Source organism: Uloborus diversus, chromosome 1 (genome assembly GCF_026930045.1).
Source record: "Uloborus diversus isolate 005 chromosome 1, Udiv.v.3.1, whole genome shotgun sequence".
NCBI classification, from domain to species: domain Eukaryota; kingdom Metazoa; phylum Arthropoda; class Arachnida; order Araneae; family Uloboridae; genus Uloborus; species Uloborus diversus.
Window position 1 is genome coordinate 211,578,995 of NC_072731.1, and position 18,771 is coordinate 211,597,765.

General features: G+C 34.7%; 1 protein-coding gene across 1 annotated transcript; it reads left to right on the forward strand.

Annotated features, from left to right (window-relative positions):
* Window positions 1-1,209: 1,209 nt before the first annotated feature.
* LOC129224696 (cuticle protein-like) lies at window positions 1,210-7,502 on the forward strand. The gene is made up of 2 exons (XM_054859247.1): window positions 1,210-1,359; window positions 6,107-7,502. Exons 1-2 carry the CDS (start codon window positions 1,348-1,350, stop codon window positions 7,292-7,294), a joined length of 1,200 nt encoding a protein of 399 aa, XP_054715222.1. The 5' UTR covers window positions 1,210-1,347; the 3' UTR covers window positions 7,295-7,502.
* The last annotated feature ends 11,269 nt before the right edge of the window (window positions 7,503-18,771 follow it).

Sequence of the window (18,771 nt, forward strand, 5' to 3'; positions counted from 1 at the left end):
TCCATCTCCTTGCCGTTAGTAGAATCTTGTGTTTCAAGCTCGTAGAATATTTGAACATAAAATGGATGTTCGTTCATGATTGACTCTGAGAGCTGATACATATGGTCAAGGGAGTATCAAGCTTAAAATCTTCTATTTTGAGTTAAAGGACAGGCTATTAAGTAATCAGGGGAGGGGGGACATTTAACCCTCCCCCCCCCCCTCTGCGGATTTTAGAAACAATATAATTAGCCATTTTTGCGTGTATTTTGTTGTTTTTTCTTTTAAAATGCATTGAGTAATGACCCTTTGCCCTCCCACTAGAAAATTCTGAAATGATGGGCCTCTGGAAGGGGCATTTTTCAAAATTTAAATTTTTTTCGCGGTGTATGGGGAGGGAGTCGTGTGTAATAATACACTTGATTGTGGAAAACGAAAGTGTCCACTGATGAGTTTAGAAATTGAAACAAGTGTATCGATTTTTAAACTTAATTTTCGGTTTTATTTGAAATATTTTCTTTTTTGAAAGAGGACAGGCTGCTCTTACTTGCCCCCCTCTGCATACGCCCATGACTGTAGAAAAATATAGTCCCTTATTGAAAGGGTTAATCTTGTATCCCCCCCCCCCCTCTCTATCTCTCTCTCTACGACAGGGAGCCTAACTAGGGAGGGACAAAACAACACTGGTGCAAACTGTGCTATTGAAACTTTTAGGAGATGTTTTCTAGGTTTCCTGCTCTTGGAAAGTCTTTGTAGTATTTTCAGGTGCGCCATCTCACCCTTGAGGAATAGCACCCATGCCTACGGTACTGCATACAACTCACTGCATCAAATTACGGAGCAAGCTGACTCTGTCGCATTAAACAAGAAAAGTAACAGAGAGACAAAAACTGGAATGGATGATACGATGCCACAAAAAAAATATTTGAAATTCTAAGCACATCTGATTTGAATGTGCCTTTCCCCACCTCGCTACTAATCCCCTCAGGACAACAATAAAACCAAAAACAAAAGGAACATGCAAACAGAATGTTGCAAAGTAGAATTCGACAGAAGCCAGAGAGTGAAAACCTCAAGGTAACGATGTCCTGAAAAGAAAAAAAAAGCGTTGGGCGATTGAAAAGGGCGCGGTCATCTTGCCTCAGGGAACAAGATGGCCGCCGAAGATGCAACGATGGACACCGTTGGGAAGCGATGCCAAGTCCGGAATTAAAGAAAAACAGAAATGGTTCGTACTTGACCCAATTTATAGACACCAATGAATCGAAACGGATTCGATGTCGGCGTTACGAACCAACTATTTAAAGGGATGCCCACTCGAATTAAAAATACAATTGACTTCGACGAGTTTCGAATTCGCCAAGAAAAATGTTCCGATTGGTAAGTACTGCAATATTTCTTTTCAGTTATTTGGATACACAGAACTGGAACATAAATTACCACTTCACAACATTAATTTTATCTTGCTGGAAAAAAAAAGTGAAAAAACTTTTCCCTCCGTCTACTTATTTTACTTGTAGACATATAACAAGAACACACGCATATACATTTCAGAGAAAGGATTTTTATGTTGTTTCGCTTGGCATCTGTAGAATATTTCGACTATTACAATCCCTAAACGAAGACTATTTCAGTAAGAAAGTTAAAATTTCTTAGATTGATTTAGTAATTCCTATTCTAGCCACTCTGAGTAAAAAATAATGTATTGACAGAGAATGATGTATAAAAAGCATTATGAGGAGTCCTCACTCTCCCCTTCTCTCATATTCTCTTTGCCGGGAAACCCTAGGATACTGTAATAATGAAAAAGATTTAAACTGGTAGCATTTGTGAAAGAGCATAGTACAACATATTTTTGGATGCATTAATTATTTGCTCCATAATTGAGACATAAAATGTTTGAATCTACCGAAATTTTAAGAAAGTCACTAAATTTATCGAGCTTTATTGAGTAATGGAAGGCATCTATCATAATAATATTTGTCCAAATTAAAAAATATTTAGGTGTTCGAGCAAGAGGCCTAAAATTTATGATTTTCTTCAAAAAAAATTGATTTTTTATATTTTCCTGTTAAAAAATTACATATACATTTAAATAAAATATCAAAGTCATAAATTATACCGCACAAATTTTCTATTCATCACCATTAGCAAATGAATAATAGAAAAATAGGGTAGACCGGGCCATGTTTAGGCAGTGCCCTTTTTTCAAAATGAATTATAACTGGAGAGCCAACAGTCATAACAGATTGATGCTGCTCCCTAGCAAATATTCTCACAAGTTTTTGAGCATCATTCAAGCTTCGGTCTAGGATGCAGAAAGAATAATCTGTTTTCTACCAAGTCGAGTAAATTTTGAGTTGAACGTTTTGAAGCTTATTGGGAATAAATAATCCTTAATTAAGAAAGAACAAATATATAAAAATCAGCAGAGTTTTATCGTTTTTTAAGAAGTGAATTTGTATGAACTGAAATGTTATTAAAATTTTTTTACACGTTAAAAATAAATCCAAACTTGGCGATGGGGCAAGTTTACGCGTTGACGTCTGAGCACCTTTACGTACGTTCTTAATGTGTCTTACTTCTAAACGTGCTTTGATTTTTTTTTTCTCCGAACTGGCTTAAAACATTTTAGTATTTCCAGGCTATTTAGTTTTGAAAATCACCATTTAATTTTTAATTGAGTGACAAATTCGTACCTTATAGCTTACAACATTGTAGTGCTATCTTCATGCCCGTTCAACTTTTACTTTATACACTATTCAGTCTGTAATAAATTTGTTTTATTTTAACGATGGTAAGACATCCTGTTCAAAACACTAGCATAACCACGTTAGGTGTCAAAATAAGTATGCGTAAACGTGCCCCTTGTCCGGGGCAAGTTTACGCATCCGACTTGGACTCGAAAATAATTTTTTTTAACGGTTAAAAATTACAAACTGAGCAACAACTGAATATTCCTATTTTGACTCCATTAACTGCTTCATCAAAACCGCAATGTCGAAAATTTCCTAATTTAAAACACAAAATATAGAAAAAATCGTTGAAAAAAAACCCACGTAAACGTGCCCTGGTCTACCCTAATATATTTTAAATGAAAAATTTAACTTAAAACTGAAAAAAATCCATACTTTGAGTACCATGTGGGAGACTTCAAATATTGCAAGAGAGCAAAAACTGCTATTTACTGTCTGACCACGGATTGTATGGAAAGACAAACATCCGTTTTACAACCGGAAATGGGCAAATCTATTATTTTTAGCGATGTCAGCTTTTGCAGAAGCAGAGTTTCATTCAAATAAGCGGAGGTAAACGCATCAAATTTTTACTTTTCCCCCTCATTCAGATAGATTCGTCTCATCTGGACGTTTGAAAATTCCATACAATCCGTGGTTGGACAGTAAAGCGAATTATCGACTCGACTGCTTATATTTTTTCAACATGATAACTTCTTAAAATTTACCTTACATTTTTTAAAAAAATATATAAAAAACAAAATCAAATTTTTGAAGAAAATTACAAATTTTAGGCCTCCTGCGGGACACCTAAATATTATTTGATATGGATAAATATTTTTGGGGGTACATGTGAGGCTATGGAAGCATCGTTTTATCCATATGAAGTTTCAAACCTCCAAAACATTTTTTTTTCTATTTGGTCTAGTACGCAGTGTTGGTTCACACTTTCAGACGCACTTTGTTTAGCCAACAAAAAAATGTATTTGGCAATTTTATCACAAACAGGTCTTAAACACAATACTTGTTCTTATTACTTAGAACCTATTTTATTATTAACTTTTACATAACATTAAACGAAACTTAAATGAAATAAAAAATTTTGAAAACATATAAAATTTTTGTTATTATAAAATCTCATTGCAGTATTTAGACTTAGACTGGATTGGAAAAAATCAAAACTCAATAGCTTTCGTTTTTAGACAGCAAAGTTACATTGTAAGGTAGGGAAATCATACTTATTTTTCCTTCAAACAATATCAATCATGTTTGAAAATCGCTATTTTTAATTACTATTTCAAGTTTCAAAGGCAATCTAAAATAGAAAATGCAATTGTTATGATTAGACACACCTTACCCAATGATATTGGTTTAACGACGAATTTGACTCATTTTTGTTGTTTGACGAAGAAAACTCTTGGTTATAAACCAAAAGTCTTTTTTTTTCTAATTAAACTCACCATTATGTGTATTTCTGTCAAGCAGAAAAAGAAGATGCCTGTATTTCATATATTTTTTAATGCTTAACCCTTTATATGTTCCAAGAAAAACAGAGCTATTAAGAGAAAAAACTTATTTTTATTCATAAAAAATCAATTTTTCCATTTTTTTTCAGAAAACAAACGGAGAAAACCGGTTTTTTTTCCACCACTTCAAAATTTTCGGAAATTTTACATCTCCTAGGTATACTATTATAAACTATTTCCTCAACTGCAAGAGTGTTCCATATTTTTAACTTACATAACCAAAAAAAAAACATTCTTGATATAAAAACCATTCTTGAAATAAAAAAAAATGTATTCGCGTTTTTTCAAAGTAAGCGAACAAAATTCTGTAATATTGTATACGTAATTGCAAATATGATTTTAACACATCAAAGCAATTCCGTGTTACATTTCTCTTTGCATTTTTGACTACAAAAAACAGCTGCTATATTTTATCAAAATAATGTCTCAATATTAATTTATTTCCAAATTGCGTAACATGAACTAGGTAAAGAGGTTTGTGTTTTCTTCCCTATGCTTTCTCCCTATGTTTTTAAAATACAGCAAAATGACGCATTATTATTATTATTATTTCTTTATTTATTTCTATTTTTTTTAATTTCTTTGAAATTTAAGTTATAGTTGTTTATCGATTCCGCTCCAGCTAATTTGGTTAAGCTGAATTTTATTTAGTGACATTTTGGTTTTCATTTCACTGACGCTAATTTATAAATTTTATTTTTCTATATACTATCAAGTTGAAATATTTTTCTTTCTTCTAACGTTTTATAAAGTGATCACTTTTATTTGCCATCCATATCTAACAGTTAAAAATGTGTTTACTCGATGAAATTGATCTTTTACCAACTCTTGTTATTTTATTTATTTTTTTTTTTTTTTTTGATATTATAATTTCATACTGACATTCGTTAAAATGGAGCGGAAGTATTGAACAAATGCCTTTGTGCTTGCTGACAATGAAAGAAAAGAAAACAAAGTAAAAAGGCACAAATTTGCGGGAAAATGCATACCTGTGTTTCAGGTAACAAGGAACCTTTTGTCTTTTCATTAAAAGCTCAATTTTTGTGCATTGAAAAAGAGATTCCTTCTTGCTCCGAAGCAGGTGTATGTAGTTTTCAGCATATTTGTGCCTGATTGCGTTGTTTTATTACCTTTTAAAAAGCAGAAATGTTTTTTGTTCCTTTTTTTGTACTTTGATATATGTAGAGAGAGAAAAACAAACTAGGTCTACTCGTATTTTGCAAAATCTGGGCATTTCTTAAAATTTCTAAACTAATAGTACAGTGACATTTACTAAAGACATTTATTCAATTTAAAAGTTAAGTTTAAAATCATTTCATATATAGCTTTTATTTGTTGAAAATATTGTCTTAATAGCTAATTTCTTATGTTTTTTGAGGCCGTGCATCATTTTCAACATCCACATTATACTGTAGATGTGCTGCAGTCTTTTGCAGACCGTAGCGTATACTGCTGTTTCTGTTCCCGGGTTACAGCAATGAATTAAACTTTAATGCAAGAATGGCTTCCTTCTTTTAGGTGGCACTGCATATGACACTTCGAGTGAAATGTACGCATATTAGCAGTTAAATTTCAATTCGACTGGGAATTTTTGAAAACTTAAAATTGTTGAAAATTATCTTTTAATAACATCATACCTATTTATTATCTATTATTATATATTTATTATCTATTATCATTTCAGTAATTACATTTGCTCCTCACACCTAAACTTAGGATATCATCTAAAAAATTCATTGAATAATTGAAATAGATTCACTCTATTGGATACGTAAAGTAGCTCTGGGGCCACCTGTGACTCAGGAAATTAACAAACCGGATGAGCTCCGTTAATATAATCTCAAAAATTGTCTTCTCTTTTTTTAGGCATCTGTACTGGTTTTGGCAGCCGCATGCTGTGCAGCTCCCCTGGGAGATACTGGGATTAATTTTTTTAGCAACACGTTCCACAAGAGCGCTCCATTGAAGGCTCACGCTTACGCAACTGAGGTTCACCATCCAGTTGCCTACTCCGCAGGCATCGCACTTGCTCCGGCTGTCAAAGGATACGCTTATGCTTCGGAAGTCCACCATGCACCAACTTTTGTTGCCCCCGTTGCTAAAGGATATGCTTACTCCTCTGAAGTTCATCACGCTCCAGTAGCACAGGCTGTTCAACCAATCAAGGGTTATGCCTACTCTTCTGGAGAGAGTAACTCACAACCAGAATCAGCAGTATCTTATGCCTCTGAGGAAGCCCAAGAAGCCCCAGCTCAAGATTCAGAGGAAGCCCCAGCAGCTGATGCTTTGGAGGACAAACAAGTAGCTCAGGAAGAACTTCCAGTCGAAGCACCGAAACAAGAAGAGTTGCCAAGCACCTATGCCTCCAATGATGCTGACCTCCCCAAAGAAGCACCATCCGCCCCTAACGCCGTGAAAGGTTATTCATACGCATCTCAAGTGCACCACGCTGCTCCAGTAGTTGCTGTGCCAGCACCAGATCATGCCCTAGCTTATGCAGCTGCTCCAGTGAAGGGATACGCTTATTCTTCTGAAGTTCACCACTCAGCTCCGGCTGTTGCTGTTGCACCAGTGGCAGCTAAAGGTTTTGCTTATTCTTCCGAAGTCCATCATCCATCCGCTGCAGTAGCTTATGCAGCTGCTCCTGTAAAGGGATACGCCTACTCTTCTGAAGTTCATCATTCAGCTCCAGTTGCTGCCAAAGGTTTCGCTTATTCTGCACAAGTCCATCATCCATCTGTTGCTGTTGCACCAGCTGCATTGACTTATGCAGCTGCTCCGGTGAAAGGCTACGCCTACTCTTCTGAAGTCCACCACGCAGCTCCAGCTGTTGCAGTTGCACCAGTGACATACGCAGTTGCTCCTGTGAAGGGATACGCCTACTCTTCTGAAGTGCACCATGCAGCTCCAGTTGTTGCACCAGTGGCGTATGCAGCTGCTCCTGTTAAAGCACATGCCTATTCCACCGAAATTCATCATGGAGGCCCAGCAATAGCTCTTTCTTCAAACCATCACGCCGTCATAAACAACTACAAAGGCACTCCTTACTACTAAACCGCCTAATCACAGAAATACAAACCTGATGATGTGAACCAAAGAGCTGAAAGTTTCTGAACGAACTATTGGTTACGAACTATATTTGAAAAGCTTTTCACAATATAAATAATATTTAAAAAGTTGTGTTCTGAAACATACAGGATGTTTATGTTCAAGACAAATGCCATATAAATTTTAAAACTTTGAAATAAAGATTTTAAAATTATTTCTTTCGCCCCAAATACTCTATGCTGCAAAATAAGTAGATAAAACAAGAAATAGCAATAATAATAAAATTAATTTAAAAAAAAAATAAAAAAAACTGAGGTTTTGAGAGATGGAATAGGTCTGAAACTCTTTAGAAATGTTGCGCGTTCTAAACTAATCACTTTGTTAACTAAAAGTAATAAATGAGTATTTTGGGCACTGTGAATATGTTAGTTTTTAAAAACTCTAGTATTCTAGCAAAATAATTAACTTTGATGCACGTAAATTTCAAAGTTTGTGACCCTACAACGGTTCGGGGTGTATGTATAAATAAAAAGGGAGGGACAGAGAGTGACTTGGCTATTGAAGAATTAACACTACCACGAAGTTCATACTGAAAAACAGTTTTACTTTCACCGGTGATTCCACGGAAATATTCGTTCTTGCGTCGATGTGTTTGGTATGTGAATGTTGATATTAACTGGTTAATGTCGATATGTATCAGCTTTCGGACTTTCTGAGTAACATATATATCAAGAAGATAACACTTTTGTATTAACTGTTGATTGCTTTACACTCTGCAAAACGCGGCAGAAATACATTATAAAACTTAATAGGGAGTTATAATAAAGCCTTACGAAAGCCTCAAAAAGGAAATAAGCTTTACCCTTATTCTTCCTTGTGCTCATCCCCCTCAAGAGCAAAGGCTCCCTCCAAAGAAAGATAAAAATTTCCCCTACCGATACAAACAATCTACGTAAATGTTTTTAAGTTAAATAAAAAAAACAAATAAATATATATAAAAAAAGCTCACTTTTCATAAACAGATAAACTATCTTCACAGTCTGATAATAATATAGGGATTCCACACAATTCTACAGAAAAAATTAGCTGTGTTTCCCTTTGTATGAATATGCAACAGTACAAATGTGCAAACACTGCTATTTGAACGCAATATCCTGATAATAGGCGGATACAAGGGGAGGGTTATGACCCCCCCCCCTTCAACAGTCGACAATATTATCAGTGTGCATTGTGTTCAAACAGTTCACGAATGAAATGTAATCAATTTCTGTAATATTTTTGATGCATTAATTATTTTTTTAATCTTTTTATTGCTTATGAAATTAGTTAGCAACGTTTATTATCCACAAAATGAGTTATTCCTAGTCGATTTGAAGCTTTTTATCAAAACCAAAGCAGTTTCAGAAAGTTTTCGTACTCAAAATAGTTAGTTCGTTAGTGTGGGGCGGGGGCATTCTTCAGCATAACTCCCCCTAAAATGGTAGTCAGTATCCGCCCCTGATCTTGATAGTTTCATCACAGGGGGGGGGGGAGCTGAAGCAAAAAATAATACATTAAAACTGAAATTATAACATCGCAACGGAATACTTACATTTAATTTTCTGTTTAAAAAAACTTCTCTTAACCACTCATTAAAAAGCTTATAAGATAAAAATGCAAAATTTTTAAAAATTAAAATTCCCTGCACGTTTCAGGTTTTTCAAAAAATTTTCAAAAAAAAAAAAAATCCCCCGTTTTTTTTTTTTTTTTTTAATTTATCCTTTTTTTTTTTTTTTTCAGATTTCCCTATGGCATGGCATCCCAATTATTACACGAGGAAGAATGTAGAAATAACTGTTTCCACCCAAACAAGATTAAAAACGCTCAAATAAAATTGACTTAAACTATTGAAGAATCTGTAAGAACAAAGAACTAAGAAGCAAAATGTCCTAAATTTCCTGTCAACGCTTAATCTTTTAACCATCTTAAAGGAGTTCTTTCTAACCCCAAAACATGCCTCTGCAAACACATGCGACTCCACGCTGTTGTATTTATTCCCTTTCACTTTCCTGCACAAAGATTTGTTTATTTCCTAATATATATCGCTTTTACTGTCATGTATGTAGAAGGTGGGGGTGACGCAATTAAGTTTCAAGCAGAGGAAAACGGAATTTGTTCCTTTCAGTAAGAAAGAGAAATGCGACATAACAAATACCTGGGACAAGCAGAATCATGACATAACAAATACCTGGGCCAAGCAGAATCATTTTACATTTTTTTGCTTAGATTCGATTCCTCTTACACTTACCAAATTTGAATTTTTGCTTCACTCCAAATAAAGAATGAAGTTATTTAAGTTTATTTTTCCACAATTGAAAATCGCTTAAATAACATTTATATACAAAAGTACATTATCAGGAGCAAAGCTTCAAGGCAGAATTGCAAGATCTTTCACTTCTGTTCCTAATCTACTTCCTTTTCTTCCAGAATTTACATCTTCATTGCTGTGTATACATGCGTCCTCCTTCATCCTCTGTGTTCCCTTATATAATTGTTATGCCTTTCCAAAATTTAAGTGAACGCATTTTGAAAGCAATATTAAGGGATGTTCTCAGAAACTTGTTGTACAGATTAACTTTTTTTATAGGTACCCCATTAATAACGTTCCATACGTAGTCTAGTGATAGGGACCAAGGAACTGCTTGGCTAGCCCCCAGATAACCAGGGAGAGATTCAAACTAGGGCTGGGCGATGCAATAATTTCTACATCGTGATGAATCGCCAATCTTACATCGCGATACATTACGATGAAACAAAAGATTTATTTTTTTTAAAGATTTACAAAACTTACTAGTTTAAATTTTAAAAAATATGTACAAGATTTTAAAATATATATATATTATGTGAGATAATTAGGCATACGTTCTAGCACCAGCAAGAAATTATCAGAAACAGAAGTGTTAAAAGCATAAGATAACAATTAAGTGTTACAGACATGTGTTTTGTTCAGGGTTGTTAGTGGACTCAGGTAAAATTTTCTGAAGACTGAAATTTTCGGAAATTATGAAGAAGCTCGACCCCTCCGCCCCCGTAAGAACTCTTCAAACATTAACAAAAATCATTGAAAAAAAATTTTTTTCAGCAATCACGATTGCTTATTGCTTTTATTTGACTGTTTTGATGTGCTATCATTTTATTTTCTCGTCAGCACCCTATGCAGCATCACCGTCGACCGGCTCCTCACGATGTTGCTCCTCTAGCGAAAGCCATCTCCAGGTTGCGTCAATAGCCTACACTTACACGCATACATACACGCACGTACAAACAAACATACACACAGTGGCGTGCCGCCCATGTACCAGAGGGACTAGGCTGGTCCCTTAAATATTTGCCCCTTCAAAAAAATTACCTTGCAGAATAATTTATTAAGAAAAAACGTGAGCAGAAAAACAAGTTTATTAGAAAGCGCTACTTCTTTTACTGCCCCTCCCTCCCTTTCTCCCCTGTGTGCGACGTCTTAAATGGACTTGTCTGAGGGACTAGCTCTTAAGAACCTGTTCCCCAGATCTCATATAGCTTTGTTAGATCCTTGGCGTTCGCTCGAAAGCTTATTTGATTACTTCTTGCATTTTTTAAACCAACGGATAAATTTTTGTTTCCGTACCTAGTGTACAGGTTTCTATGTGAGCTTCAGGAAGCAACAAATTCACTAGTCAAAGTTATTTTCCTGCGTCCATTGTGTTTTTCTTTTGTAATGGAAGGGGACTCGGTCGAAAAAACAAGTCCCCAACTGGACGTAGTTGAGGAGCATGCGCAACAGCACAGACTGCCCCGGAGCTCGAAAGAGAATTGCTGCCTGCTGAACGTTCTCGCAAACTGTTCGTTCGGAGCTTTGACTTGACCAAGAGAAAGCTCAAATACTTTTACAGAGCAGGCCTACTCCTGACCTAGCAATATCTGCGAAGCTAAAAAATTTCAATCGGCATTTTAAGAAAGATTACTTTGAGACTGTTAACTGGCTGACTGCTTGTAAGTCAAGAAAAAAATTATTTTGCTGGCCCTGCGTCCTTTTTGAAAAGGAAAAAGGCGTCTGGAATGCCAATGGATTTTCAGATATGAGCAATTTCCACAAAGCAACGATTCGTCACGAAAAAACCCAAGGACGCTACCAAGCCATTACTCAGTTGAAAACTTTTGGTAAAACTCGAATAGATTTTCATCTTAGTGAGCAATGTTGCTCATCAACTTTGAAGCATAACACTGAAGTTGATAATAATAGGGAAGATAATATATCTATAAATATTTTTACTTTTGTGTATCGTAATTTACCGTAACCAACTAGTCCCCTAAAAAATATTGATCTGCACGCCACTGATACACACACCTACACACATACGCATACATACAGACACCCACACACTCATGCCTGACACAAACACATATGCCTACACAGACACAAACACATATGCCTACACACACATACACATTCTTCCCTACCATAAACACTCATACACACAACTACCCACACACTCATACCTGCACACAGACACAAACACACACGCCTACATACACACACACACACTCGTGATTGCGAAAAACATAATTTGAATTCCAGATGTCAAAATTCAAATTAATTTTTTTTTAAGGAATCCGAATTGCTTAGTCATCTTACTAGACCGCTATTGATGTTCCGGTTCCTTTTTCAAAGTTCCCACGTAATGATCATTTCTAGTAATTTATAAGGCAACACCTTACCCATATTTGTAACGTATTTCAATTGTTATATATATTTATTTATTTCATTTTATACAAACTGCCGAATGGCAGCACCTCATTGTTGAAAAGTAATAAAAGACGTACGAGATCGTGTTCGATAGATTTTTAATTTAATTGAGCAACGGCTTCTTGAGGTGTAACAACGTTATGTGCGATGTTAAAAAAGCTTGATTGATCTTTATAATATAATGGAGTCAAATTTATATACGAAATTAGGGGGTTGGTTTACACCTTCCCGACTTCCTCCTTACCTTAGGTTGGTTTATACCTTACTAGCTGCGTTGCCTGGTCCTACTTGAAAATAAAAATTGTGTCAAGTGACGTATATTCAACAATCAGGCATAAAAAATAAATTTAAAAAAAACATCATGATTTCCCTTCCAAACAATGACGGCAAATATTAAAATACTTTTAAGAAATTAAATCCAGAAAAATGGATTTAAAATGCGTAACCATGGAAACACAAAACAAAATAAGTTTAAGGAATTAAAATGCGAAAGAAAATGTTTCACAATTTGAGTGGAATCGAGATTTCTGAAACTTGATTTAAAAATTCTTGTAACTTTTTTTCCTTTCGAGATAAAGCTTATTTTTTCGACCATAGGTCGAGTTAATTCTGGAGTAAAAAAGGTCGCTTTTTCCAATGACGTCAAAAAGAAAGCTGTGGGACAATTCCTTCATTTTTTATTGATTTATTTAATGAAGAAAGTAGTACCTAAATTTCAGCTAAGCCAAAAAAAAATCGAGCTAAAAACGCAAATAACTCCCGCTGTAATAAAGTTAGAGCATTGAAACAAATAGCGTAGAACGCGGAAAATTCTACCCTTTCGAACGATATGTAATATTAATATGTGCAAGTAATTTTTCACTCCCATATTCGGGAATCTATGTGAAAATTGGGCCTAAATTGGAATAAAAAAAAGAACTATCCATCGAATTGTTTTCGAACTGGTCTGCAAACTTTTTCAGGACTTAAAGGAACAAACTGTTAAAATTTCAGCGCATTCGGCCGGGTAGTTCTCGAGTTTTGTGAGTTCAAATGCACAGACGCTTTTTGGGGACTTCATTTTATACTATGTAGAGATAACCATGTAGTTTTGTCATGCCTTGACGAAAACTAACCAATGAAGAACGTGCTATCGCACTACTGACATGCTATCGCAATTCGGATTGAGAAAACATCTTTAAATGCAACTTGCCAGCATTCAAATGAAAAGAGAACGAAGGGCCCATAGTACAGTAAAAATAGGGGTCGGACCCAAACATCCAAAAAAAAAAAAAAAGCTAAACCTGGTGCAAATTGTTTATTACCCTCCCAATAAGAACAGGTTAAAAGTCCCACCCCATTGTGCGTCGGGTTTTGGAATGGGGGGCATCTAAAAATTGTTGTTTTGCGTATTTTTCCAGAATTTTTAGAGTAAATTTAAAGTGAGAATATTATGTCATACTAAATTTAAAAGCATGAAATTAAAGCTGTTTGACCCCCAAGAGGGATGACATAACCCACCAATGGACAGAGCCCCCTATCCCCGTAAAACGAAGCAGTACCCACGAACCCCTCCACCATACATTTCATATGGAAACATTATTTTATCCTAAGTTAAACTTAGAAATCGAGTGTGTCCATCCTTCAAGATCGATGGTGCACCTCCTCTCAAAGCTACAGCCCCCCCCCCACCGCCAAATAAAATAAATTCTCACCCCCCCCCCCCCCCCCCCCCCCCCGCCCTTTAGTTCAAGAAGAAGTATCATTTCATGCAAATCTAAAATGCATTAAATCAGGACTGTCCACCCCATAAGAACAGTAGCTCACCTCCCAAAACGAAATTATGTACTAAAATATTATCCTTCCCTTCCACCCCCTCTGATGGTGCACATTTGATTAAATGGCCAGAAAAATTACGCTGAACTGTTTTTTGCTTTCAAATGATTTCTCCTAAGCTTGTAACAAAAAGTCTTCGTTATCAAGATGTTTTTTGGAATCTAGATCCTCAGCAAAATCGTTATTGTTGCAGCTATGTTTAACACAGTTTGAGCATATAATTGAGCACTTCAGTCCACTATTCAAACATTCACTATATCCAATGTACTAAAATATATCCCCTCAGAGAAAGCACAAGATTTGAGACGCAGAAAGTCTTCTAGAGCAGAAGGTTTGGCTGTTGTAATAGGACGCAGATTATATTTCTGTGGAGCTTTCTTTGCACCCATCAAAAATGACACTAGCTTTCCCATACTTACAAGTTAATTATGCACTGCATTGCTGGGATATTTCCTTGAAGCTTACAGATCATTACCAAAAATATGATCAAGCAGGTATCTTCCATCTATTACATATGAGGCAGTGAGAAGCAAAGGGATGTAAGTGGCAAAATTAAAAATTTGGAGATAACCAGCACAAATGGTTGGTGAACCTCTCCTCTATCTTGAGCCAAGAGATGGTACTAGTAGACCTGGTAGTTGCTTCTATACAGCATTATTTAGAAAAGAAAATCAGTGAAAGCCTACCTAGGATCTTATCTTTAAACGCGTTTTATTCAAAATTTGAAAATGTCCACTTACATCCTTTTGCTTCTCACTGCCTCATATATGACACCAGCTGTTCGTTTTGTGATGGTGGAAGAACCTTTTGCTTCAGATAATAGCACTTTAACGATACAAGATTCCTTTCCTTCTGAAACCAGATTAATCGAATACTGATGGAGGATCAGCGCATAACTCGTACCAAAAGTTTTAAGCAATTTGTTATTCCATCTTTACTGTCCATACCATTCGGTGTAAAAGATGGTTTGGGCTTACACATCTTTACAGATAGTAACTACTCTCGTAACAGAAGCTAAAGACATAACTGTTTACCTCCTTTGCAAAGAAATGCCACAAAATTGTTTGCCTTCAATATCCTTTGATGTTACTACCCGAACGCTAAAGGTCTCATCGCAACTCATCTTATCATCAGCGAGTAATACCACTACCAATTTGAGAGGGAAGAAACTTCTGGGGGCTTTAGAAACGTATTGTGATTTCCAAAGTGAGAGGCAAAAAGGTGTAAATATTTAGCATTCTATTGTTGTATTGCTCATTGCTCTCATCAAGACTTGTTCTATCCTTGAATCACTACAGGTTCTAGATTACCTGAATTTGTCACTGTGTTAGTACGTTGGATAGCTGATGTTTTAGCTGATGTTTGATGTAATCAATTTTTTTTTTAATCGCATAATGTACTCAAAAGTCTGAGATAGTGTTGCAAGTATATGTCTTGCATATTTAGCATAATTTACATAACCAGCTGCGTAAAAGAGAGGTAGCTCGGTGTTTGCCAATGAGAACCACACCGACTTGGAGGGTGCAGAATTGCAGCATTGCCCGTCTCACAATTGGCAATTTTGGTTTGTCCCCCCTTCCCCCTTACGGTGATGGCAAAAGATTGTAGAATAGTTGAAGTAAGTTAATCCAGAAGAAGTAGGGAAACTTGGTCAATTTGGACTTTTTTTATGCTGCACAGGAATTTTGTTTTCCAGCGCTTTAAACAGTTTAATAACTCTAATCACAAATAATTTGGTTACTGAGCTCGCTTAGATCTTTTAGAATTATCATTCTGACATTACCATATCATTGTGTGGCATTTTGTACTTCGGAAAAGATTAAATCAAGGAAATTTTTTCGTGAACTTCACTGCAATAGTGGATTTTAGAATGTAAATTCAGGGTCCCCCCCCCCCCAAAGCGATAGCGCACCCCTTAAGTGTGACGGAGTATCCATCTTGAATAAAAGCCCACAAAGAAGAAAGAAATGCCCCTTGAAAAAAACTTCCTTAAAAATTTCGATGACGCAAAGCTGCTCCATGAACCCCTCCCCCCCACCTGTGCACCCCTGTTAATTAGAATTTTATTCTGTGAGAGTTTATTATTTTACTATTATAGAGGGTTTCTGCGAGGTTTGAGAATTTTTTTTTAAGGAATAGAAATTATTTTTATTTAAATAGAGGATTATTTCGTCCCCCCCCCTTCCCCCCAAAACCCGACGCGCAAAGTGCTGGGACTTTTTACCCCTTCTTGCTGGAAGGGTAAGAAGTAATTTGCAACAGGTTTCACCTTTTTTTTTTTTTTTGGATGTTAGGGTTTGGTCATTTTTTGGCCTAATTTTACTGTACTACATCGCCAGACGCAGATGTTTTTATTTTTTAATACTTTTTCAGTTTTCAGGGGTGGAAAATAAAAACATCATTTCTGTATCAGCTGTGTATCAGCAAAAATTCCTATTTTGTATGAGAACGAAGTAGTATGCGATAAAGTGTTAAATAAACTGTATTTTGTTTTATAATTTAAAAGAAATAGATGCAGGTATGCATGGCAGTCAGTAGATAATATGCTCTCTCTCTCTAACGAAACTTTTTTTAAAAATATTTTAAAAGAAATGCATGCATGTATGTGTGGTAGAGATTATACTGCAAAATGCAGTTTTCAAAAAAATAAATGTTAATATTTTTACACTCTTAAGATAGGTTTTCGGCACTATAAGTACATCTTAATTTTATTCAAAACATGAAATAATTATAAAAATAATGAATAAAATAAGCCAATTTAAAGTAACATAGGTTAAAATAAATTCCATTTTTCAAAATAACTGAAAAATTTACACGATGCAAAAGGAATGAAAATTTTTGGCACAGCACGCAATTTTCAGTGAATGTTAAGAATTATTTACCCTCTCTTTTACCTATTTGCTCTTTTTTAGCTTTCAATGACAAAAAATGAATACAACTGTTATTTTTTTCTTGTAGTGAATGTTTTTGGATAATAAAATCGCATTTTTGGCACCCAAAATCGCGCATTTGGCCGTTAAATTGAAAATTGGCGCAGATTTTCCAACCCTGAGTTTTAGATTATGTTCTCAACCCAAAATTTTTGGAAACGGCAAACCAAAATTTTTGGATTACTAACACCCCTGGTTTTGTTATCGCAATAAGCCTATGTTTTCAATGTAAAAAGATGTGAGTTAATGGATGCAAAGTCATGTATATATATATTCTATGTACAAGCTCACATCTTTTTTCATCTAAAAAATGGTCCCTTTTAGCACCAAAATATGTGGCAGCAATTTGTTGTTGCTTTATCCTCTAAACTTAGTTTTTTTTTTTTTTTTTTTTTTGGTAAGTGATTACATGCTGAACTTTGTTCATCATTATATTTTCCGCCAAGTGCTAAAATAAAATTTGCAGTTCCGGTATGTTTTGGAAGAAGTGAAAGTTGTTATTCGCTTATGATACCCCCATCAGTGTGTGTTTGAAAATTTTCCTATAACAAATTCTTGACACCATTGTTATTAAGCTGAACTGGCTTGACAAACTGCTAATTCAACATTGCAGTAAAAAATGGGAAATGAAAGTTTAAATCTGGAAATGGTCATGAACCGGTGTCTGTAAATTGGTGCTTGGGTTTGTTGTGAGGTGCAGTATCCTTGCATTGGTTTAGAGAAAAATTCAAAACTGGTTTAATGATGTGGGATGTACACTTTTTTAAACATACATCAATGTATCACCCAGCCCTAATCCAAACGTTGGAGAAAAAAACACTTGTGATGCACAATGCGGCAAAACACAGTAAACATAAGGCATCATGTTAAAAGGTAAGGAGTTGAAGAGAACAAACAGTTAGTAGAAAAATACAGAATTTACAGTCTATTAAGGATTTCTTCAATTATGAAAAGAAAATAGTACAACTCATGGGGAAAAAACACATGGAGTGAGGAAGAAAAGAAAAATATGGTAGACTGACCAGTAAGGAAAAAAACACACACACTTAAGCACAATTCTCTTTTCAAAAATTTAAATCATGACTAAAAACTGTAGCATTATGCATATGACAGTAGAAACGTTTTGATTGAAAAATGTCGACATCAGGGCTCGAAAATATATTTTTAAAAATATAGAAAATATCCGATATTTTGATATATATCTGATATTTTCAACTAGTACAATTATGTTTAAATAAAAACTGCTTCCTCAAATCAATGTTATTTGTTTTCTTATATTATAATGCATTAACTTTAAAATTAACGTTTTATTAATTTTAATATTCATATAATAGATTTTATGTAAAAATTTACATATTTTGAATGGCATTTAAAAATAAATGATTTTTACAAGCATTTGTGGAATGTGATAATGGAATGTATTAGGAATAAAAAAAAAGGGTAATTTATATTGATACTGACTATCATATTGAAAAGTGACTTTCATATTCATATGTTCTCTAAAACTAATGGCAAATGAAGCAGTGAGAAGCAAAAGAATGTAAGTGGCAAAATCAAAAAGTTGGAGGTAACTAGTAGACATGGTAGGTGAACCATGAAACGTTTGAACTTTATCTTGATATTTATCACACTGCCTCACTGCCTCATATATACATGCAAATAAACTGTAGATAAACATCACAGTATCATGTTCATAAACATAAAATATCTTGTAAAATCAAAAGATGAATAGTTTATTCAAAATCATGTTATTTTTTGTGTAAAATTGCAATATGTGGTACTTATATGCATTTTAAATTTAATATTTTACTATAAATTTCTCTTGATTTTGATTGAATTACTTAAGCATTAGCCACTTTATTCATTTTTCTTTGCTTAACTACTTTTAAGAGTTTTATATGGTTCAAAATTAACAAATAGGCAATATTTTAAAATTGTTACATTATTAATAATTCTATGAATATAAAATAAAGAAG